General features: G+C 36.9%; 1 protein-coding gene across 16 annotated transcripts in view; it reads left to right on the top strand.

Annotated features, from left to right (window-relative positions):
- Window positions 1-24,918, top strand: part of LOC134540092 (integrator complex subunit 4) — a 141,280-nt gene that overhangs the window by 27,430 nt on the left and 88,932 nt on the right. For all 16 annotated transcript variants that reach the window (XM_063382609.1, XM_063382619.1, XM_063382600.1 and 13 more), the window contains exons 5-7: window positions 2,373-2,552; window positions 6,098-6,237; window positions 22,814-23,006. In XM_063382609.1, the coding sequence (XP_063238679.1) occupies window positions 2,373-2,552; window positions 6,098-6,237; window positions 22,814-23,006 (513 nt within the window). The remainder of the gene's footprint in view (window positions 1-2,372; window positions 2,553-6,097; window positions 6,238-22,813; window positions 23,007-24,918) is intronic.

Genomic DNA, 24,918 nt, shown 5'->3' with positions numbered 1-24,918 from the left:
AGGAAGTAGGCGAGGCAGAGGACGAGGGCGAGGCAGAGGACGAGGGCAAGGCAGAGGAGAAAAAAAACCAGAACCAAGTGGTAATGAAATGCAAGATCATTCTGGACCAATTCAAGCTCAAAGATCTGTCGCATATTGCATTAAAAAGCGCGTTAGATGTGGACCTCAGCAATTTATTCCAGTTGTTGGTGTTACAATGATCAGTGCGAATGGAAAGCAATGGACTGTTGTGAATGCAGGTGATAGTGCTGTAGGCAGGGTGGGTTTGCAGAATGTGCTACGTGAAAGGCCAGGACTTTCGCCTACTGCAAAACGTAGTATTGATGAGGCAAACGTTACAAGTGCATTCAGACTTTTTATTGATGAAACTATACTGCAGAAAATAGTAAAATGCACTGAAACAGAGGCTCGGTACAGGCTGCAAGACGAAACATGGTGTTTAAGTTTGGAAGAGCTAGAAGCTTTTATTGGTCTATTGTACCTGCGCGGTGTGAGTGGAGCCAAAGGACTTCCACTCGCTAGTCTCTGGTCAGCCAAATGGAGTATTCGTTTTTATGGAGACACAATGTCACGCAATAGATTCCAGGAAATATTGAGATTTATTCGCTTTGACATAAAATCATCAAGACCAGAACGTTTGGAGCAGGACAAGTTTGCTCTTATATCGGATATTTGGAATCAATTTACCAGCAATTGCATTTCCAGCTACAAACCAGGTGCTGATATTACTGTTGATGAGCAACTTTTCCCAACCAAAGCCAAATGCCGTTTCACTCAATACATGTCTAATAAACCTGATAAATTTGGAATAAAATTTTGGCTGGCTGTTGATGTTGCGAGTAAATACATTCTAAATGGATTCCCTTACTTAGGCAAAGATGATAAACGGCCTGCTGACCAGTCTCTCTCTGAAAATGTAGTTCTTCGATTGGTTAGTCCTTATCTCGACACTGGCCGTAATATTACCATGGACAACTTCTTCACTTCAGTCGCTTTGGCAGAAAAATTGATGGCTAGGGGTACAAGTGTTGTTGGTATAGTGAACAGGGCTAGAAGATACATTCCAGCAGAACTCAAGAATGCAAATCTTCCATTGTAGGATTCATTCATACTAAAGCAGAATGACTGCACTCTTACTGTGTACCAAGGAAAAGTAAACAAAAATGTACTTGTACTTAGTACCATGCATACATCTGTTTCTATTGGCGTAGATAAGAAAAGACTTCCAGAAACTGTCAGTTATTACAATGCTACTAAATATGGGGTCGATATAGCAGATCAAATGGCTCGACAATACTCAACTAAAGCCGCATCCCGGCGCTGGCCACTCCAAGTATTTTACAACATACTTGATTTTGCTGGAATTAATTCATGGGTACTGTACAAAGAAGCTACAGGTTCTAGTATCAGCCGAAGAGATTTCATCATGAAACTAGCAGAGCAACTTCGAGAGGGCCATGTGAGAAATCGAAGGTAAAACTTAGAGGACAACAATCTTGACACAGTTCCACATGAAAATCGTAAGCGCCGTCAATGCCAGATTTCCAAGTGCAATGGAAACAAGACTACCAAAGTTTGTACTGTATGTGCTAAATATGTTTGTGGCAAATGCACAGGGAAAGTCGTCAAAAAAACTGTGTGCTTAGTATGTAATGTAAAAGTAAATGATTGAAAAATAGAAATTTGAATTGTATACATTATATCAAATGTACAATTTTATGTGTTTTGAAGTATGCAAAAAAAGGAAGGGTCACATTCATTTTCAATTTTAAAAAATATGATAATTATATTCTATTTTTAAATAATATTTAGAAATAAAATATTTTTGAAATATTACAAAATATATGTTACAAAAGTGTGTACGAATGTCTATATTATCTAAATAAAATCTTTTATAAATAAAGTTTTATTTATTTTATCTCTCATAAAATGATCTTAAAGTAAATGTTATATTCTGTGTTAAAATCAATCCAAAAATATTTATCATAAACAGTATTTTTAAAATTCGGTCAAATTGATCCTTCATGGGAGTTCTAGGGTGTAACAAACTCTGGGAGTCCTAGTGTTAAACGATCTGCTCTTCCAACATTTTCCTTGGTCTTTCTTTTTCTACTCAAGCAAATAAAGTGATAATGATTTCAAATGTTGAATTGAATATCAAATTATTAGAATCAAATTCAAAAGTTTTGAATACTCGCAAAGTAGTGATGGTAAAGATGCACAAAATTATTACTTTTTTTTTGTCTTACCCTCGTTGATGCTTGCCAGGTCACCATGTGTCTTGTGCGAACTGCAATATCCTTGCCTCGATTCTGCACAGGAAACTGGCCTAGTTGGAGTGTTGCGCCTGACAGAGGTGTGTGTGTTGGCAGTACCTGACGGACACCAGCCACGTGGTGAAGTGTCGCTGCCTGGAGCTGCTGGGGGACCTGCTGCCCGTCGCTGGGGCCTCCGTCTCCGACCTTGCCGCCACCCAGGTCACTCTGCACCTCGTCGGGGACTACGGCCACTGCGATGAGCCCCGGGTCCGCGCCGCTGCCTTCAAGGCCATGGTGGGTCGCATGCACTCCGTGATGTCCGCTCGCAAGCTTGCATGCATGAGACAACTGTGTTGCAAGTCTGTGCCATGAACCTATGACAATATTCATGGTTTTATTTTTAGGTTAATTTCATGTTTAAAAACAGGAATTTCAATGTTATTTTTATTTTTTATGAATTCTGTTTATTCATAACTATATCATATTAGTAAACAAATTTGACACACAAATTATATTGACTAATATACACTTTTACAATATAAAATTTTTTAGTAAGCATGTATGACTGCACAGCAATAGACCAGAAGGTTAACAGGGCACTGTCTCGCCATCCAATCAGAACGAACCGTGATGGTGTGATGTGATGTTCCAGACTTTCAGAGAATAATTATAGCGCATATTACTCTCTATATGGCCATGTGTTTTGTGATTGGTCAGTTGGCCCACGGGACTGCTTCCCCTTTGTCTCTACCTTTTGTGAGGAAAGGCAGCTTCATCGTGCAACTAGTTGTCGCTCGATTGTTGCAGTGTTGTGTAAAATTGTCTGCAGCTCACAAAATGAAACAATGAAATGAGTTTCGAGGCAGAGAACTTCACTTCATGGTCAGGGCCAAGCCTCAATTTTCAAATTAAATTAACTTTTAGTAATGGAAAATTAGAAATTTTGACCACAGATATTGGCACCGGCCTGTGGCTATGGTAAATGGAGGCGATACCACAATGATCTCGTATAAATTTCGTACTTCAGTTAATACCTTAACAGACGGATGTAATTAACATATGTATACATATATGTATGAAAATATAGAAGTTAAAATTACTCCATTTAATGATTAATGATTATCTACAAAATCATTGAGGATTAACATCATAAACTTTCCAATGAATCATGTAATTGTTTAATTTTGGTTTGGCTTGCCGGGCCAATCTGGAATGTTACATGCTCCGAGGATATATAAAAATAATTTAATATAGTTAAAGAAGCCGGGATTACGGAGATCAGTTGTGATACAAAGATAAAGTCCTCGGAGTGCTGAAGGTGTCTTACCGTGAGTGGCGGTGCGGAGCAACTGGCGCAACAGTTGGCCACTGGGACTGCTGGACAGTGCATCTGATGCCAAGTTGAGCTGACCATTAGGGTGTTAGGCCATTCAAACTTGTGGTGTTAATGTATTATGATAAAAACACAGTTTCACTCCTAAAATTATGACAGTGCTACCCAAGCCTTTAAACATTTTCTGAACTTATACATTCATATTACTGTTTACAAATTATTAAATACTTAGGCAGTCTTCGGTAAGTTCGGGTCCGTATCTGTAGAAGTATAATGTAGAATGTTTACGGGGTCCTGAAAATAACATATACACTCAAAGATAAAAGAAAGAAAGGTTACAGTATTATTTAATCATTTAATGCTTGATTAATTAAGGAACAAGGCTCTGACTACTGCGACTTCTTGCAGTAGTGTGATTAGTGGCGCGCTATTCAAAACTCTTGTCACAGGCATGTCACTGGCTGGAGGTTTGTAGTTCCATGAGGATAGGAGTAGGGGTGTGCAAATACTCGAAATTGCAAATATTCGTGCAAATCAAATATTTGATTCGATTCACATTCGAAACCAAATTAGGTATTTGAAAATTACAAATATTCGAAAGTTTTCGAATGTATTAAAATATTACTTTTGTTTGACAAAATGTGTGATACAATAATATGCCGAACCTCGAGAAATCATTTTACCGAGAGACTTAATGGAAGAAAAAAAACTGTCAGCGGACCTTTACTTACATCAAATTTTAGGTTAGGTAAATGGGCATGCTGAGAACAGTTAAAGCAAATATAGCGTGAAAATTATCATAAATGCTTACGATTTAAATACAAACTTTACGTGATGTGTAGCATAATTAATTTATTATATCTAGTTGTCCTTAGCACAATTTTTGGGCCAGCCATTTGCCATATAAAAGTGTAAAACTATTTAAAACAATGCCAGCGCATCAGCTTTCAATAATAACCTTTAAAAACTAATGCACACATACTCTTTGATCACCATTCTATTAATTTTACTAATACAAATCTAGAGAATTTTTTTTAACAATAGAAAAGTAAACACAGCTGCCATCATGGCTACAGCAAAAAAGAAAAAGTGTCCGTTTATGGTTATGGCCAGCAGAGCGGCCCATGGCCAGAGAATTGTGTTCCTAGAATTGCTCCAGCGCATTCGCTTTTTAAACTACCGAAAATGTTACGTAAATAATTAGATAAAATTAAAAAGACCCGATAAACAAAATTCATTAAAAATTATTTTTCCTTGACACGTTTGATTCCAACGGAATAATGACCATGCTTACGAGCAGTTGTAATAAACAACTCTTCGATATATAGATTGGTAATCGCTTGACTATTTATTGCGGAATATAAAACTGATACATCGAAGATCTGTTTTCTTTCATAAACATTTTTCGCTGTTTTTAATTTTCAGAATAAGAAGTGAAGTTCAGAACGTTGTTTTTCTGCTTCTGGGAACATTGTCACTTCCAAGAGGCAATGCCTGGATCCAGAACATGTAAAGGAACTGGTCTTTTTGCACTGCAATTTACGTAATTTTGATGGCAAGGTGTAGGCTTGGCTTTTGATGATGAAATTTCTATACCACTGATTGTGTTTTATTACTAAAACATTAGAATAGACATAAAAATTTACATGTTACTTGAGTAATAAAAATGTATATAAAGCTAAAGAACATTACTCTTTTAAACAACAATTTATAATATGCCAAATTTTGACTGTAATTATTCAGATTTATACTTAGAACTTAATTAGAAAATATTCGCAAATTATTCGCTATTCGCAAATATTTGCAATTATTTGATTCACATTTGATTTGCATTGAAAAAGTCACATTCGCACAGCCCTAGATAGGAGGGGTGTGAGTGGTGATGACACATCGCGACATTGGGCTATTTGGGGGCGAAGCCCCGAATGGTGTCATTGTCTAAATGTTCACTGAAGACATGCCAAAAATGTCTTGCCTCATCTGGAACAAATGATAAACATCGCCAAGCAGTTGTGTGGCAAGAGGTGGGGGTGAGCAAGTATCGCTGACTGTTCTCATTGATTTTTAATGCCTGAGTGTTTGGTTCTCTTTCCAGTAAAAACCATGGTTAGCCAACACCACGTGTGTTTTTATGGCCTCAATCAACTGTATTATATCCAACTTTCAACGTATTCTGCACTAAGAAAAACTCTTTAGAATCTTTGAAATGTTTTAATTTTTCCAAAGTCGAAGAAAATTTGTCTTCGATTCAACTTTGATTTTCCGAAGCTTCGTATACCCTTAGTAATCAGTGCTGTGACTGGGCTTATGAGGCCTCTTGCCCTATGCAGGGCTATCAGCATAAAGTAACCACATTTTTGTACTAATAAGCATGTATAAAGTCATTGGTGAGCAAACACCATGAAGTAAGAAAAGATTTTATATCCTGTTTTGTGTTTTCTTTATTATTCCTGTCATTTATCCAGTGTGTTTCATTCCATGTGTGTTGTGGGAATGATGTCGGCAGGTGACGCTGCACGAACGGGGCCTGAAGCTGGATGCCGTGATCTACTCGGAAGTGTGCGCGGCGTTGAGGGACGACTACGAGATAGTGCGTCAGGAGGCCCTCAAGTTGGTGTGGGTTCTCGGGCAGACCTACCCCGACAAGTAAGTTTTCCCTCCTGCTCGTTCACACGTTTGCACGTAGGTGTAGTACCGTGAGCAGCTGTTTTAGCCATCTACCGTAGTTGTGTGTTCAGAGCTGTCCTCCAGAAGACTAGTCAGATGTGTCTTGCTGTGTTCCTCCCACATCCTGATGGAGTTGGTTTTCTTTAAAGGACTGGCGTACATGTTCAAGAATAGATGTAAATGTAACAGATGTACGTCATGTGGTTATGCACTTGGTTTAAGGTTATAACTAGGTTCTCCAAGGTCATACTGGGCTCCGAACCCTTTGGGACCCAACTTATTTCTTATAAGTTGAGTCATTTCAGAGGTTGGGCTGGAATTCATAACCTCGCCACATGAGTGGGATGCCAGGGTTGGAAGGAAACCAGGTTTAAAAAAAACTTGGTTCCTTGGTTTTAACCAGTTATTTTATTAAATTAATTATTTCAGTTTTTACCACATTCAAACTAAATATATCTTATTCAAATTGATTAATGATTTGAGACACCATTCCTAACCGACAGACATTTATTTTAAGAACTCCCAACTTTCTCATTAATGTTAAATGGTATAAAGTTAACTAAGTTAATTCACGAGAACTGTTGTCCATTGATAATTTTAAACCAGGGCTGCCACTGGTTTCTAACTTAAATCCTGGACTCAACACTAAAAATTTCTGGAATATCCTTGAAACTTAAAATAAAAATTCTGTTAAAATATCCTTGGAACTTAACCTGAAATCCTGTAAAATCCTTGTGATCTAAATAATATAATACAGTGAAATTTTAACCAGGAAGCTTACTAGAAATGTATTCACCTCTGTTGATATAAACTGGTAAAATAGAATTTAGATAAGATATTTTTATGATTTAAATTTTTAAAACAAACTCTTCAACCAAAACAAATATGTTATTTACCCAATCAATTGTTTGTGGTCATGAAGCTGGCTTGTTTGCCATACCTGTCTGTGCGACCACAGTGAAATGTTTTTTGCCATGTCACTGTCTGGGAAAATAATTGGCATTAGTTTAGCAAAGTTATATAAACTTATTGATATGTTGTTTTCACAATCAAAATTAGCCCATTGTAACTCGGCATCAACCACACCATTATTTTCTTTCACTACAAAACTAGGCAGCGATGAACTATGTTCTATGCCCCTTTGATTTCTTTTGTGGCCGTAAAGTTGCAGATCCTTAAACCTCCTTCTGGCAACATTAAGCATCGAATTGCATACTGTGCACTTTGACTGGTAATCGCTGCTTCATGGATTTATCCATTCTGGGGAGTGTTTCCATTCTCGTTTATACTTATGCTTAAATAGAGCTTGTATTTCAAATTATCTTCAACTAAAATTAGTTGCAGCAGCGCTCAACAGAAATTTTATGCAGTCGACCATAGTTACATATTTCACCGCTAGAGTTCTGCACCTTATTGTAATTAGTTGCCATGTTGTGCCATGTTGTCTATGTCTATGTTAAAGTTTTGTTTAGAAATGCACATAAACAAAAGAAAAAATTTGCTGTGTTTCTCTGCCATTGACAGTGTTTTACAAATGACAAAGTACGTGCAGGTATGATGGAAATTGCCTTAATAAAAATCTTATAAGATAAAACAAAGATTAAAAAACCCACTGATATTAATCTATATTGTTTATTTTCACATTACTTCTTGAAAATGAAATTTAGACAAAGATATAATTACAATATTAAACTGTTCATTATGTTTATTATGAAAAGTAACCATCCCCTATATCCCCACATTCACCTATTAAAGCAAACATAAGTTAAGTGAAATGTCAATTAAGTTACCAATTTCGTTGTGATCATTTGTTTAAGTATTTAATTATTTTTTTTAAATTTTAATGAAATAAGTAATTGATCATACTAATAAGATGGTACAGATAAAAGTTTGCAAAGGAATACATACACAAGAAGGATAAAAAAAGTAATATTATATTGTTGTAGTTTTCCGAAAACATATTTCTGAAAATAAACACCAGAGGAGGTGAAAGTTGGGCGCGGGTGTATCGAAAATTAAAATAATAATAATTTTTTTAACTAATTCTGAAGACTTGTTTGACCTACCAATATCAGGCAATAAGTATTAGTAATTAAGGCTACTTTCCAAGATTTTACACACAGAAATCTGATGACAATTAATTTGGAAGCAGTGCTAACGTCAAAAGCACATTAAAAATATGTAGTGCTATTGAATTTTTTTCATTATGCAACGTGAAAATATAAACTAAAAAAAAAAATAACTACGTCCAGCGATATATTTGTTAGATTTGCTGTTAAAGTTCTTTTTGTTTTTTAAACTATAATTTATTTCTTGATGACAGGTATCCTATGTCATTTTCTGCACCTCTGACAACGTGTAAGAAAAATTGATGTTTATCGGTTTAGTAGTTAAGGCGTAAAAGCATAACAAACAAACAAACTCACATTGGATTTATAGTATTAGTGGGCTAGTAGGATTCTCAGTGTTAATGGCAAGCTTTAAACCCAGATTCCACAGCACAGACAACCTTGGTGACAAGACTGCTGATTAACTCACTCCAGACCCAGGTTCAGACCGGTTCCAAGTGTTACAATGTAGGAAGTAATGGGGTTTAACGAAAAAATTGGTTGTCTGTAAAGTCGATTTACGGACGATAGTTTTTAACGTGACAACATCATAACAAAACATTAATGAAATGATTGCATACTTTTATGAATAAAATTGAATCATTTTTATTGAATTATCACTACATATTTTGTATGGATACACAGAAGGAGTGAAATGAAATCTACAATTTAATTGATAAATTTACTTTTATGTGCACTCATTAATTCAAATATGTTTATTACTTTAACGAACAGATTATTTTAAATATAACTTTTATACATATTTGCTATTTAACTTCTTCCAATCTGTGTTATTCTGTTAACGATAGGACGATGATAGGAATAGTAGGAAACAAATGGGAGTGTTTCAAGTTTAATGTGCCTCGAAAAAGTCAAATTGATTGTTGTTCCAATCGAGTGGAAGAGAGATTGATACGGCGCAAGCGTACAATGAGCGTAACAGGACAATGAGCGCAACGGGACAATGAGTCATACTTCTTCGGGCGTGCAGCTGGCGTTCATCGAATTATAAGACGTCACGTAAAAAATATATTTGTGTTGATGATTAAGTTGTTATTGATTTTTTTCTGTTACCTAGCCTTCAAATGAAATTTTAAAAAATTTTTTGTTAAGTAAATAATAGTTTACATGCTCAGATTTGTGTGTGCTAGCACTGTTATTACATTGATGACCAAAATATTGGCTGTATCCGAATACCTAGGGATGCGTCCATTAAGTTCACGTCCCTACATCCCTAAACAAATGCACCCACAATTTAAAGGTACATTCTAAAGTATGTACGTTATCCGAATAGTTATACAGCTAGCACTGCCTGTTGGTTTGTCATTGTACTAATGTGGATTGGCCTTTTATATTCATGACATCTAAAGGTGGGCAAGTAAAACGTAAATGAACATTCAAATTTCTAAACAATTTCAGATGATTTAAATTATTGTAGGGAATTAAAATATAGAAGAAAATTTGAATCGGGCACTTGTTGTTCCTACAAATAAAATTAATTTACTGTTTATGTGAATTATGTAACATATACTTATAGTATAAGCATTTATAAGTACCATAGTTACATTTTACGTGATTATCTTCAAGTTCAAAATTCATTTTTATTAACTATCTCGTATCACACTCTCATTTTCAAAGGGTTATGGTCACAATAACAAAGCTAAGGGATGTATGGACATATCAGTGGATGTGAGAGTTGCGTCCCTTAAAATCTCGAACTTGTGGACGCATGAGAGGATGCATCGACATCCCTTGTGAGAATTCGGATACAACTCAAAGATGGCCGCGTCCATTACGATGCACTATCTATGGATCCCTTAGCTAAGGGATCCATTAGGCCACTATTCGGATACAGCTATTATCACTTATGTACTTTCTGCCTTTGCCCAAACAAAATTAATTTTAAGAACTCCATTAGTGTAGATATTTTTGTATTCATGAACACTCAAGTATAATTTGGCAGTAGGCATATTATTTCTGAAATATAAAAAATTAAATTTAAAATACGTACAACATTTTTAATTGCGTGTTTTTAGGATAAAGACAAGTCCAGTCCCGTAAATCAAAAGACATTTTCAGAGATATTTTACAAAACATATTGTTCACACTAAATATTTCCTTTCAGTTGACATTTCCAGTTATTCGCAACACAGATATGGGTAGTAAATCTTTCTAAAAGAAAATATATTATAATTGATCATTAATTCATATACAAATGTTTTATGCACGCCATCTTTCGTGTACATCTAGCAATGGGTAAATGAGTCAACTGCACGCCCTTAGCGGATACTTTTCCGAATGGATAGTTTTCAATATTATTACGAGATGTGCAACAGCGGCAAAAACGGGAAGGGTAACCATTCAGGCTGCGGGCATTTTTCAGGATTTTTAAAGTAAGTGCATTGTCAAATAAACCCGGAATGGTAACCATTCACACTGCGGGAACTTTTCCGTATTTTTAAATTAAGTGCATTGGCAAGGAAAACCAGAATGGTAACCATTCAGGATTTTAGGAGCTACTACACGCCCAAGCCAACTGTGATCCCGAGGAGGGGAGTGACGGGAGCGCTAGTGTCGCAGTGAGAGAGGGGTGGGGAATGAGGAGAGGTTGGCAGTAGGGGAATACCGTTAGCTGTGGAAGCAAGGAGTATACACATGCGTTCATAAGTGTACGCAACAATGGCCATGAAGCGCAGTCGTGCAGTAAGAAATGTTGTGATAAGGTGAACGTACAGTCGTATGAAACAGCGAAACACAGTGTCTACGAAGTCGTCACAGTGTATACCAAAGTGTGTCACAGCATCACATCGTACCGCTTGTGTTATAATAATTACTTCACTCAGCACCATATTTAACATACATGTCGGTATACTTTGCCTATAATCAAAGGAAATATTGTTTGTGTGATTAATTAATGAAAAAAATGCAAGAAACATTTCAACACAGTTTCGTGCATAGTGCACGTAACAAACGCCCACTCAGCCATTTAGTTCTTCAATTCCTGATATGTTACCATTGGAATATGTGCTGCTGTTGTCCGAAAAGCCCCATTCACTGTCTGAGCTGGACTCGCCAAAGTTAACAACAATTTTCTCAATTTCGTGCTCTATTAGACAGTCACCTGTCCAGTACTCTGCTTTTGTATGTTTTACATGTAAAATAGCATTTTGCCATTCTTCTTTGGTGACGCTATTGATTGCTTCTGTTGTGATGTTTTCAATGGTACGTGATGATTGAGGGACATTTTTTTCAGCAACACGTGATTTCACAATGTTCCATACATAATAGCATTAAGCTCACAGTGGTATGGTGGTAATCTTATTACTTCATGCCCATGTTCTTCTAACATCTCATCTATGCAAAACCTGGGAGGTGGATGTCGACCACGAACGAGCTGGAGGAGTTCACATTTTGTCATATCATTGTCATGCGGAATGTTGTTGTTCTGTAACCATTGGATGATATCTTGTTTTCTTGTACCGGCTGTTGGTGGCTTATTTAACTGGACGGAATGATAAGGGGCATTATCCATTACAACCAACGAATTAGCAGGCAGATTTGGAATAAGCTTGTCTTGCACCCATCTGGAAAAGTAACCGGCTATGTAACTGGCTATGCATAGTTTTTTGTTTTGTTGTACTGCCTGATGCCATTTGTCAATATACGTTATATTGACTTGATGTAAGCTTTTGGACATACGCCATTGCTTAGCACATGTATGTCTGTAGAAGAAAACTACAAAAAAACACAAATGACAAAAAACACAAACTAAGCAAAAAATTGCTGTTGTCAGGATTTAACCGTCCTCAGGCAGAGACGCACCTGTGCTTCCATACCATATGCGTCTCTGCCTGAGGACGGGAGCAGATAGCAGTTCCCGAAACGTCGCTAGTTTCTGTTTTAGAAAACTGTTGTGTTTGTTTCATCTTTTCGTTTGGTCGTGTTATTGTCTCATTTTGACTGTTGTGCTGAATTGTTTTGGGTTCAATATTTTGTGCTGTCATCATTTGTGGGTTTTTTTTTTCGTTTCTCTTTTGTTTATTATTTTTTGGAAAACTATTGTGTTTATTTCGTCTTTTCGTTTTGCTGTGTTTCTGTCTCGTTTCAACTGTTGTGCTGAATTTTGTGGGTTCGGTATTTTTGTGCTGTCATCATTTGTGTTTTTTTTTTTTTCGTTCTGTTAGTCCATTTTTCTTTGTTTTTCTTTGTTTGTTGACCATATTCCTGTTGTGAAGTATTGTGTGGCGTTAGATCCTGACAACAGCAATTTTTTGCTTAATTTGTGTTTTTTGTCATTTGTGTTTTTTGTAGTTTTCTTCTACAGACCTACATGTGCTAAGCAATGGAGTATGTCCAAAAGCTTACATCAAGTCATGCACTCCCATTGCACAAATCTTTCAAAAATAACACGTTATATTACAGTCACGCACGCTTCGAAACCTTGCTCCGCTTTCAAAGGATCCGTGAAATACTTGAACAGCGATACGTATCCGCGCACTGTGTCGTGACTTATGGTGACAACTCTAATGCCGTCCCACCCGCGACATGACGCGCTTCGACCATTGAGGCGGACTAGGGAATGGGAGGGGACAGTGTGGCGGAAGGGATGACGGCGGAGGGAGGGGTCCGTCTGACCTTGGGTAGTTCACATTTTTCCCGGGACCACAGTTGGCTTGGGCGTGTAGTACTTTTATATCTGCGCACACAAAACTGGAATGGTTACCATTCCGACAGCGGAAACTTTTTCGTATTTTGCAGACGAACACGGAAAACTATCCAATCCGGAATGGTAACCATTCACACTGCTGACACTTTTCCGGATTTTTTCTAGCAGCACATTTGCAGTAAAAGCCGGAATGGTAACCATTCATACAGTGGATACTTTTCAGGATTTGCAATTATACAATATTTGCCAGTAAATCCTGAATGGTAACCATTCCGGATTGCTCTGGGCACATGAGGATGTATAATTTACGGAATGGTAACCATTCCGATTGGATACTTTTCAGTTGCCCCTAATCAAATATGGTCTTATACTACTAATATGTATCTGTCTTAACATCATGTATGCTAAATATGTGTTTCGATGTTCGTAAAATATAAATGTATTTGTAAGCTGACAATAAAAGACTTAAAGTAATTTTTTGGCTAAGCATAGTGTCTACACACTTCATGATTCGTAGATGTTTTGTAAATACAAGTAATTTTTTGGCTAAGCATAGTGTCTACACACTTCATGATTCGTAGATGTTTTGTAAATACATATACAAGTGATTTCAAATCAAGCTATGATGTGATTATAGATCCTATCTACTATCTACAGATTTGCTAATGCCTAGTAGCCTACATGTAGAGAACTATGTTTTGCATGTTATGTCTGGTGGTTATGACATTGTTAATATTTGTGTATAATCAGTGTGTAATGCATGAGTAGATGTAATGGGAGGAGGAAAAGGAGGAGGGATGTAATGGGAGTAGGAAGAGGAGGAGGGATGTAATGGGAGGAGGAAGAGGAGGAGGGATGTAATGGGAGGAGGAAGAGGAGGAGGGATGTAATGGGAGGAGGAAGAGGAGGAGGGATTTAATGGGAGGAGGAAGATGAGGAGGGATGTAATGGGAGGAGGAAGAGGAGGAGGGATGTAATGGGAGGAGAAAGAAGAGGAGGGATGTAATGGGAGGAGAAAGAAGAGGAGGGATGTAATGGGAGGAGAAAGAAGAGGAGGGATGTAATGGGAGGAGGATGAGAAGGAGGAGGAGGAGTACTATGGGTTGAAGGTTTAGGACAAGTATTTCTGAGTTTACATTGATGTGATTGTCTTCTTTTTTTTTTTTGTTTGTGATAAGGACGATTGAGATGGGCAATATGTATAAAAGATCATACACATGCAAATGGTTTTGGTGGTCTATGGTATATGTTAACATAAATGTTATGGTCATAGGTATTATGATTCAGAGGATCTGAAACCTTTGATTATTTTTGCTGTGAATACTATGTGTTGTCTTTGTAGCTCTATTGGTCTTACACTACAATTGTTTGGTTTATGTCTGGGTTTTGGGATAGGTGCTCAGAAAGTAATTTAAACTAGTTTGTCCCTTATAATTAATATACAATATACCTATTGAGTTTTTTAAGTAAAGCTGGGTGTGATCTATGTATTTAACATTTTTCGTCTTCTTTGTATTGATATGTAATGACTTAGCTGATATGATAGATCAGACTTTGTATATATGTCTTACGTATCATTTTTAGTTGGATTTTTCCTGTGGTTGATGATGGGTTATGTTCTTTCTAATGTTGGTATAACAGGATGTGACTCAACCAGTGGTTATGTCTAGGAAGTTGGATATTTTAGTTGTAGTGCGATGAAAATTAATGTGCAAATAATTGCACAAATTAAGGATACTCTATTTAATAAATATGCTACTTAGAGCATATGTTAGCAATGGAAAAAAAATGAATGAGACTTTAAATGAGTATTTCAATGACATCAGGCACAAACAGTCTGGTTGTGCCTGATGGCGGGAACAGATGTCAGTTCCCGAAATGTCGCAACTACTGTCATTGAAAAACTTCTGTGTTTGTTAGTGCTGTCGTCGTCGCGTTGTCCATAGAATTTTTTTTTTTTTTCATCGTTGTGTTTATGTGTTTGCTGTGTTGTCCAGTTTTTCTGTCTGCCTGCATCCAATCTGTCTCACTGTATGTCCACTGTGTTCGTCTGTGTTCAATACATTATTTTTCTTGACTAAGTTTCCTTTCACGGAATTCTTGTGCTGTCTAGTTTTTTGAGGTTAAATATTTTGTCTGTGATGTTTTCGTTGTATTGTCCATATTTATTCTTATTTTCCTTGCTGGTTCAGACTGTGCTCGAATACATCTGACTCGGTCTTGTTGTTCTTTGGAAATTATATTTCTGTTTTTAATATTTTATTTATTTGATTTTCGGAGTTTTTTACATGACTAACAGTTCAAAACTGCAATGGCTTATGCACAAATTACTTCACTAAATAAAAATTACCCATTGCATTAAACATTCAAAAAACGTATAACAACCATGTGTATACAATCGAGGCTATGACTTGTGTTCGTACAAATTTTCGCTCTGTAAAATATTGTTCCAATCGGAACCAAGTTTTAGACAGTGTATATGGGTGAATATCGTACTGATGTTTAATAAACGTTGCTATCACGCTCGTGTCCGTAATTTTTGTAAAGTAGTTTTTACTTCCACGAAATGAAGCCAGCTTTTGATGGCATAATTACACCCGGGAACAACCGATTTGTTTAAAGCATTATAAATCTTAGTATGAATGCTCGGTTCGCCCATGCTTTGTTATAATAAGTCCTGTAGCATTGATCATACAATTCCGTATTCCTGTAGCTGTCTCGCCAGATGCGCAAAACTGGCATGAGTTTTCAAGAAATAATATAACCGCAGAACATTTTTGAAAAGCGGCATAATTATAAATCTGCCCCTTTGCATTACAGTTATTATATTGAGGAAAATACATTTTGTGGGAACAGATTTTTTTTTTTTGCGGCAACCAATAAATAGTTTGTGACTAAACGAATGTAGCACTAATGAACAGTTCAGTGACTGAGTAAATATTATCAATGTTACATATGATCAACAGCGTACCAAGCTGCTAAGTTGGTCATGTCCCGATTAACCATTTTGTGTTATTATGATTGTGTTTTGATGCAGTGTTTACCATTTCCTTGCCTTGAACTTATACTTGCAACATTGCACTTATTCACTGTCACAATAAAATAATTCACCTTCCTTCAATAAGTTGACAAAATTAGATTTAAATACATATGCAGAACTTACAGTCTACTTGACAAATCACTTGCAGCACTGACTGCAAAGGATGCTTTCATAGTTCTGTCTGGCCGTTCATTAATATGATAACGGTAGTGTGCAAATTAAAACAGACCGAGATGTCTGACTGAATTTAAGTCTGCAAAGTACTGTATTGTAAATTAAAACTTTTCAGAAACAAGCATTTAAAAGCATCATGGAGAATTACGTAACGGAAGTTAAAGACAAAAGTTCTTAAAATGCTTGCTTACCAATGTTATTTCAGTTCAAAAAAGCTAGCGTTCCACTAGTTATTATATTTTTTAATTTTCGTGACATGATAAAGTTATATTATTACAATGCTGTTTACGTAATGTATTGAAGTGACTCAACTTAAAGATTAAAGCAGTGTTAATATTGTTAATCTTGCTACTCTTTCGCCAGAAATTGTAATCTCCATCATCAGGGTAACAGCCATGGTACAAAGAGTGGGTAGGTATACCGTGTAGGTCAGTGGTGAGGGCATATAGTTGAATAAGTAACAATCTAGAGCCACTACGCTGCCAGGAACATGGCAGATTCGATTTTGTCCGTTATCACTCCTCGTTAATATGCCATACTGTGCGTTCTATAATGGACGTAAAGTTTTTATCATTTTTGAAAGACGTTGGGTTTGCGAAGACAATACTATATAAATGTGTGTAAGAGAAGAGACACAGTTAACGTGATCACAGGTTATCACATATTGTGATCGTTGGAACGTTATCAACAGTACTCATAAAAATTAGAGTTTAATTTATTGTTTAATTAACTTGCGTAAGCGGTAGTATTTCGTTGGTTTATTTATGTTAGTTCTACCTTTGCATTCCAATATCAACGAAATGTTCGTAATTTATACACACACACACAAACACACACACACACAAACACACACACACACACACACACACACACACAAACAAATGCCGTTACTTTTTTGCAATTTCCCACTAATTGTTTTATATTTGCTTTGTTCTGGCAGCAAGAATATATACGCTGCATTTTCCTGATAGCTGGTTTTACATTACTCCTACAGTTATATACTACTTATTAAAATTATTTTAATAGGCAAATGTTGAACAGTGTCTTATTATTTAAAAAAAATATTTTTAATGCACACTTACCGACAGTCACATATGCTCGCTTGTTTTCGTGATAACGTTGGTTTTTCTATTATACGCACTTATTAGTTGCCGTTCCAGATATACTTACTTCTGAACTATGTAAAACTTTTATTAATATTTTCCTGTTGCTTGATTGTGTATTCACATGTTATATCCACATAACCGTTGTTTTATTCCATATAAATGTACTAGATGTACACAAATTTATTTGCAGTGTAAATGTATCATTTTTTCACTAAGCCATTCTTTTTTCTTGCAGTAACCACAATGTCGAAATCAGTGCCACCTCCTAGTCGTAGGAAAACTGTATCTTTGGCAGCATGTCGCAGGCGAAGGAATAAGAAGAGAAAAGAGCAGGCCGCAAGGATTGCGCAAGCCAGCACCACTAGCAATGCCAAAGAGGTTGATATTGCACCATTTGCTGAAGACGAAGCTGTAAAAGAAGAGTTCTCTTTGTCAGGGATTGGTTTTCTTGATTCACCGACAACATCACATATTGCTGGAGTCAGCAAGACATATGGTGTTAAAATGCATGTCTTGGCACCCTTACAAGAAGAATTGCCATATCTCATTGTCAGACCTGCCAACTCTCACGATTTTGGTGTGAGGCTCACGATTTTAAGGTCCATCTCACGCCCTCACGCCAAAATAGTGTTTCCTCACGATTTTTTGGGGCCCCAAGATTTTGTTTGTAAAAGTTACAAAACAAGTTTTACGAAAGCTTACAGTAACGAGTTTCCATCAATACTCGAGTCACGTAAAGGAAGTAATTTTGCGTTTTGTAGCATGTGCCGTGCTGCTTTTTCTATCCCGCATAGTGGAAGAGGAGACATTGTGAAACATGTCGCTACAAAAAACACAACTAACACGTGAAGTGTATTGCTTCCAATAAAAAAATTAATTTTGCTGTGAACAGTGATAATAGTGTTACACGAGCAGAATGTTATTTTATATCTTTTTTAGTTGCGGCCCTGCATGATCACTACACGACAGCGCTAAATTATGTTAAACTAAATTAAATTTGCAACCTATTATTTGTTGAAATAAATTTTGAAGCAGAGACCATGTAACATATGCACAGGTATGTCACTTAAATTTAAAGATTCTCATTTGTTGTTTTTTATATCTAACCTGTATTTATGGGCCTGGAAATTTTTATCGAGGACCTCATGATTTTTTAAATTTGAATGTTGGCAGGTCTGCATTGTAGAAGTGAATACACAACCAGCTGATGCGATCATTGAGGGACGGTGTATTGTCGATTTGCAATATGTTTTAAAACAGCATGCGAACATTGTCTTGCACCATAAATCAAAGTGCACAGGAGGACGGATAGAGCTACAAAAAGAAGTACGTAAGGGTGTATTCAGTATACTGACATTTCATTGTCAGATGTGTGATACGGATGAGAAGCTATATACTGATAAGCAAGACAGACGACCTTCTGTAAATGATAGTTTGGTGTGGGCGGCAACTGCTGTTGCTATTGGGCACACACAAACAGAGGAATTGTTTGGAATTTTAGATGTGCCAACTTTGGCTGCATGTAGTTACAGGTCGCATGAACAAAAATTTGGCGAACTGTGTATGGCAAAGCTAAAAGAAAAAATGGAGCTCGCCATACAAGAGGAAATCCAGCTTGCCCGAGAAGAAGGCCATGTCGATGAGGGGAAAACCTGGATAAGTGTAACAGTCGATGGTAGCTGGGGCAAGCGGACATACGGGCATGGATATAGTTCTAATTCAGGATTTGCTTGTATAATCGGGACTCGCACACAAAAACTGCTTTACATGGACACCAAAAACAAGTTTTGTATGGTATGTGCTTCATACTCGGATCAGGGCAGAGAGGTAAGGGAAATCGAGTGCAACCGGAACTATACTGGACCATCTACAGGCATGGAGCACACTATTATTGTCGAAGGTTTGAGGAAATTGTATAATGACAATGATATTTGGGCCCGATACATTGTTGGGGACGGCGATTCCAACTTATATCAAAAGATTCGGCAGTTGACACCACGAGGATGTGAGGTCGTAAAGAGAGAGTGCGCAAATCATGTCACGAGATGTTACACTGGTAACCTTCACAAGTTGTTGCACGACACATCTGTTGACATTTTTTCAAGAAATATTCTGCGCGGGAAGATTCCTTGACTAACAAGTCCAATCCGAGGTGCCATTCGCCAGAATGAGGGAAGTGATGGTGAACAGCTGAGAGCTGATTTGAGAAATGGCCCGAATCACGTTTTCGGCAATCATTCAGCACTATCACAAAGAAAGTGGACCAGAAACGTCAAGAAAGAAATTCAAAGGGAAAGTTGCACTATGACAAAAAACTTCAAGGAGGTAAAAGGAAGAAAAAGGTACGATCAACTCCACCAGACAAAAATTATGGAGCTACATTAGAGCAACAACCTGATGTTAGTGATGAAGAAAGAAAATGGAGGGAGCAAGAAATTCTTAAAATGTTGCAGGATGAAGTCAAAACTGTTGAGGATACAGCTAACCTCCAGCAAGCTACAGTGGGGCGAAACGACAGGAAGGACGATGCTTGGCGTAAGGCACGCAGGTATCGTATCACTGCTTCAAAGTTTGGAGTCGTGTGCAAAAGAGCTGAAAGCACTCTCTGCGACAAGCTCGTCAAGCAAATCACAGTACCAGCTATCCTTTGGACGAATGCGGTGCTTTACGGCCTACGACTCGAAAAAACTGTACGAAGCACGATACAAGGTTGACTTAGAATCCTGTGGAATCTTTGTGCCACACTGGTTACCTTGGGTGGGAGCCAGTCCTGATGGCTTGGTTCTGGAAGGCGGCCTTGTGGAGGTAAAGTGTATTCCTTCCTTGGGCAATTATTCATTAGAATCGTGCCTGAACAACCCTGCCCTACGTAAACACCTTCCAGTCCAGTATGTAAAAACCAAGGAAACCAAATGCCAACTGGAAGTGAAAAATTCCCTTAACTACTACTACCAAATACAAGGTCAGTTAGCAGTTACTGGGCGAAAATGGTGTGATCTACTACTTTACTGGCCTGGGGGTTTTGAGTGCTTCCGCATTAATGCAGATCAAAGTTTCTGGCTAGAAAAAATGCTTCAAAAATTAGAGCGCTTTTACATGCATTGTCTACTTTCTGAGTTGGCAGACAGTCGTTCGTCGCGTGGGTTGCCCTGTCGTGAACCAGAGTACATCATTAATACCCGAGCACATAAAGCACACATTAAGTTGAGCGGTGGGAAAAATGGAAAAAAAAAATTGTAATTTGTCATGAGTGGCTACAAAGGTAATAAATTGTCATGATATTCCACTTATTGAAAGTGTGTATTAAATGATTATCTTTTGCACAAATGTTTTAAGAGTGGTACGATAGTTCCAATGTTATATTTTCGTTTCCTTTATTTAACTTTATACGATAGCACTATTGTGATACTATGGGTGAAAGCATGAACATTAGTTTGCACCTTATAAACTTATGTGCCAATAAAGTTTCTTACGGAAATAAAATGTAAGAAAATTGACAAGTGGTGCAAAGAATTTTCCGCTATTACTTTCAGATAAATGAAACTTGAACTTTTGCATATTATGTAATGTTTGTCTCATATTTACATTTTCTTTATGCATTTTAATTGAAAATCGAGTGGTTGTTTTGTGTAAAAAAGACAATAGGGCCTATTCTTGTATAACAGTGTATAATATAAAGTGTTATAAATTTACATCTTTTTTATGATTAGCTACTGTCTCTTTGCTAAATGTACTTGATAAATTTCACTTCTTTATCGTATAAAATTGTGTTTGTTGTCAAAACGTCGCATGCAGGTTTGATATCTTACAATGTGTAATCCTCTGACTGTGACATGTTGAATTATTTGATATTTATAGATATGCTGATGCAGATATGCCTGGAGGATAAACTTTTGTCATTGTTATGAAATATTCTGTGACGGTGTGTGGGCGTGTTTCAAGAAAAAAAATGTGCTTAGTGACGTCTGTACAAAATTAATGGGCGACTTGAAATAAGGCAGTGTTTCAGTTTGTTGTGGTACGCAATTGCTACCTCCATGGATACCACCACCAAACACAACATTCATACAAGCTTTTGGCTTCAAATGGTATATAGATATATAGTCTATCCCATGAACAAGTGTAGGCCTACTTCCTTACATCTCGTAAAAGTAATTTTAAAAACTAAACATAGTACCTATTTTATATTCGCAAATCTATGATATAACTTGCCACAGGAACGATTAAAGGTGAAACGATGTAAACAGCAAAAGTACACAGCGTAGTTCACACGGGCATCTTTCTTGTATAATACCTACCTGCTTATTCACTTGGGCTTGTAGGGAGCGTTTGTTGTTCATTATTTCTTTCTTTACTCTTCAACTGACCTCGTGGTCTAGCAGTTAAGGTCGCTGCCACACTAGTCCAAACAATCGGAAAACACGACATCATGCAACCACACCCTCACAAACTAATCACATGTTACCACCCAGGCAGGCCACCCTGACTGGGCAAAATAACAAATAGTGTACAAACATCGGACACCGACCACAGTGCCTCGTGAAAATTACGGACTCCCACCAATGTGACGTATCTGTTTATTTGTAAATAAATTAAAAAAAAAATTAACAGTGCAATGTGAAAATAGCTCTTAAGGACACACAAAATAAACCAGTGCATATAATTAGAATAACAAATATATGTACAAGAGATTTTGAAATTGATTGAATTCAAACCTCAAGCGTGCTTGCGTCCCCCGGATCAAACCCCAGCCGATGCCGCCTCGTTTTTATTATTAGTAAAAATATCTTCAGCGCTACTCAGCAAAGCCTCATAGCTCCTAAAGAATGAAACACAGCAGACGTCATCCCCCGAGCAGACGACGAGTTCCAAAGATAACTCCACGTGGCGACACACCCACATGCCACGCCCACCCCAAGCAACCACTTGTTGATAGGAAACAAAATGGCCACCTCTAGACCGAGAATAACACAGCCTCCTAACCCCTCCACCTCTTGGGGGGTCCCCCTCCTCCTGGGATAGGAATAGCATAGCCTCTTCCCCTACCCCCTTCCCCTCTGAGGGGCCTTTCCTTAACTCAGTGATCTTACCACCTCTATCCCCCCGGAGATCCCACAGTCCCACTACTCTCTACCTCCTCCTACTACCTTTCTTCAAAGAAAAATATTGAGTTTTAATAAAATCTCAGAATTAATATTTTACTTCCATACGTGGAACCTGTTCATACAATTGCTTGTACAGAATTTATTTGATGCCTATACGTATAGTGTAATAAATAAATTTTAAAATTTTCTGATTTGAAATGTTTGATGCTCAGTGTGGAGCGTGATAAATAAATAAATATAATTTGTAATTCAATACAAACAACCCAAGAATCATGCCAGTTCGAGCTAGCAGGAATCAATGGTTTTACTTGTAGTGGTGTGATACCATGCATTCTGACAGTTGGTCCTGTTTGCAGCATCGTAGTGCTGCCTGACAGCAAACAGGAGTTGCGGTTGGTGGATGATGCTTTCGGCAAGATCTGCAATGCGATGAATGACCTCTCGATGGACGTGCGGGCCTTGGCGGCTGAGAAATTGGGAACGGTGACTGCTGTCAGCCCAAAGTTCCTACATCAAACCCTCGACAAGAAGCTAATGTCCAACATGAGGGTGCGTGCTTTTGGCCAGCATTTAGGGGTTTGCTGGGCTTTCTTTCATTTTAATATTTACTGTGTGATCGCAAAGCATAACACGGTGACACTTGTACCATAGTCACTGTTATACGGTTACATGTGCCGATTTTACCGTATTCACCTAAAATAAGGCAAGATTTTTTCATTGAAGGACCACCCAAAAAATCAGGGGTTGTCTTGTAACCGAGAGAAAACTGTTTAAAAAATGGTTTAAAATATTTAATTGAAAAATTGTTTAAAATTACAGAATTTTAGTTATTTTTTTAAATATTAAATACAAGCATTACTAATGACACTACATATTAGTTAAGCATTTTTAATTTTAACAAAGTTTTGGCAAAAAAAAATTTTTAAATTCGATTTTTTATATTGTGCAGTTACTTCCTACTTAGCAAGGCTAGGAAAAAGGTGAGTTAATATTTGTTCTTAAAACTTTGACTTGCATAATTGAGGGTCATCTTACATTCAGGGTCACTTTATTTTCGGGTATTTTGGTGTATTCCTTCCCTTGGCATGACCCATCCACATAGTGAAGCTCACAGTGGCTTGTAAACTAACGGTGCTAGTCTAAAACATACTCAGTATTAATTTTGTGTTAAATAGGCATTTTGTAAATAATTGAATGTTATTCAGTATTGCTTTTTTTTGTGTAAGAGTGAATAATATAACGATTTTGAAATTATAACTCTGGGTTTGATTTTCGTTTGGTGTACGTGCATCAATTGCTTAGAGATAACTTGAAAAATATTGCATAATTGTCACACTGTTATTTTAGGGCATCAAAATTTTGAAAGATAAATTCTTGCATAAAAGTTGCAGGATGTTTTTGGTCCTGCTGTTAGATTCCGAGCACTTTATGTAGGTAGCACCGTGCAACAGCAATTTTCAAGTTGCTGTCAGGCAGTTTGCTAGTTATAATGAAAAAATGCACTAATTACAATTACAGTAAAACTCTAAAATGTACCTTCAAAATATATGTAATTTTTTCTCATGTAAGATGTTCTCCATAAACTTCTTTTCCTGTAGAAAAAAATTTGTTTTAAAGTTAAAATCCAGTATTTGTTAGGAAATCACTGCTTACTTATTTAATTAACAGAAGTACAAAGCTGACCAATATATAAATTTTCTTTCAAAGACGTTTTCAAATGATATAACATATCTGTTTGTCTTTGCCGCCGCTGTGTAATGTGTATAAAAATGTAGTCAGCGCTAGTTGGCATCATTCATGTTTGGTTACGTTGATGCCTGTATAGAGTGCATACTCGTAGTTGGATATCAATATAGATAGCTCGCAGATTGCATGTAACACATGCACTCTGTCTCGTGCAGAATAAACTACATTTTATAGCCTGCATTCTTTCGTGGTTAGTGTGTTCTACAATGATAGTTGTGCATTAGTTCTGGCTCATGTTTGGGTCAATGTTTTCAGTTTTCTATTTTAAGTTGAACAAAATGTGTTTGTTGAATAACTAATTAATTTAAATTATTTGGTGTGCTTTTGTGGATGCTACTTTTTAATTAAACATCCTTTCCATGCAATAGGTTTTGTTTTTATGAATAACTTTACTTCAACAAAAATGCTTTTCTCACATAAAAATCGCACCCCTATTTTAAACACCTTATTGTAGCATAAAATATGCAACTTTTATGTGATAATACACTGAATATAATTTCTTGGATTTTAAAAGTTATATTGGATTTATTGACTCAAATAACAACATGTTTCTCTCTGTACGTACTTCCTTCCAATTGCGCAATTTATCTCTGTCCCCCTCCATATTCTCTTCTCCTCTTTTTCTTTCCTTCACTTTTGTCCTCCGCCTACTTTATCTTCCTCTATCCATCTTGATGTTTCTTACTGTACCTTCTTTCCAAGTTGCGCATTCGTG

Source organism: Bacillus rossius, chromosome 1, assembly GCF_032445375.1.
Source record: "Bacillus rossius redtenbacheri isolate Brsri chromosome 1, Brsri_v3, whole genome shotgun sequence".
In the NCBI taxonomy this organism is placed as follows: domain Eukaryota; kingdom Metazoa; phylum Arthropoda; class Insecta; order Phasmatodea; family Bacillidae; genus Bacillus; species Bacillus rossius.
This window is presented reverse-complemented; position numbering and strand designations above follow the sequence as displayed.